The 924-nt window shown below is 55.0% G+C and overlaps 1 protein-coding gene across 1 annotated transcript; it reads left to right on the forward strand.

Annotated features, from left to right (window-relative positions):
• Nucleotides 1-615, forward strand: LOC136979387 (uncharacterized). Its single transcript, XM_067275329.1, has one exon. The coding sequence runs from the start codon at nt 1-3 to the stop codon at nt 613-615; it is 615 nt and encodes a 204-aa protein (XP_067131430.1).
• Nucleotides 616-924: the final 309 nt, after the last annotated feature.

Genomic DNA, 924 nt, shown 5'->3' on the forward strand with positions numbered 1-924 from the left:
ATGGATTTACAAGCTCGGGCCAGCGGTCATTCCTTTTCCGGTTTCGGAGGTCACGGGTTGAGTTTGGACGGTCACGGAGGAGGACACGGGGGCGGTCACGGATTAAGTCTGGGAGGACACGGAGGAGGTCACGAACTGGGCGGCCACGGAGGAGGTCACGGATTGAGCCTGGGAGGACACGGAGGAGGTCACGAACTGGGCGGACACGGCGGAGGAGGCCACGGATTGAGCCTGGGAGGACACGGAGGAGGAGGTCACGGACACGGCGGAGGAGGCCACGGATTGAGCCTGGGAGGACACGGAGGAGGAAGTCACGAACTCGGCGGTCACGGCGGAGGCGGCCACGGATTGAGCCTAGGAGGACACGGAGGAGGCGGCCACGGATTGAGCATAGGAGGCCACGGAGGAGGAGGCCACGGATTGAGTCTGGGAGGACACGGAGGAGGCCACGGAGGAGGCGAGCACGGCGGCGACGGAGGCGGTCACCATCTGGGTCTAGAAAGTCACGGCGGCGGTCACGGTCTAAGTTTAGGAGGTCACGGGGAGGTCACGGTCACGGAGGATCTCATCCGAGTTATTTCGAAGGATGGGCGAAAGGTTGGAAAGCCGGCTTAAAATTGTGCGGCGGGAAAGGACATTGATTCCAATTTAATGTAAAAAAACATTATGTATATATTGTATAATTACGTGGAATTACTGTATGTTATTATTAAATGCGCATGTCGACGTCACTATTAGTATATATTCATTTCGAATTTAATTAACTACTACTAAATTTCTAAAATCCATCACCGATCCTCATTTTAGGAGGATTAAGCAGTGAACGCGATTACCGGTAGTCCCCTATCTGTCGTCGTAGTTCCGGGTCATCTAAACCAGCCATGGCCACGAATCATTAGCCGTTTCGATGTCCGTCGTTCGACC

This window comes from Centruroides vittatus, unplaced genomic scaffold, assembly GCF_030686945.1.
Source record: "Centruroides vittatus isolate TY-2023 unplaced genomic scaffold, ASM3068694v2 contig_620, whole genome shotgun sequence".
Taxonomy (NCBI): domain Eukaryota; kingdom Metazoa; phylum Arthropoda; class Arachnida; order Scorpiones; family Buthidae; genus Centruroides; species Centruroides vittatus.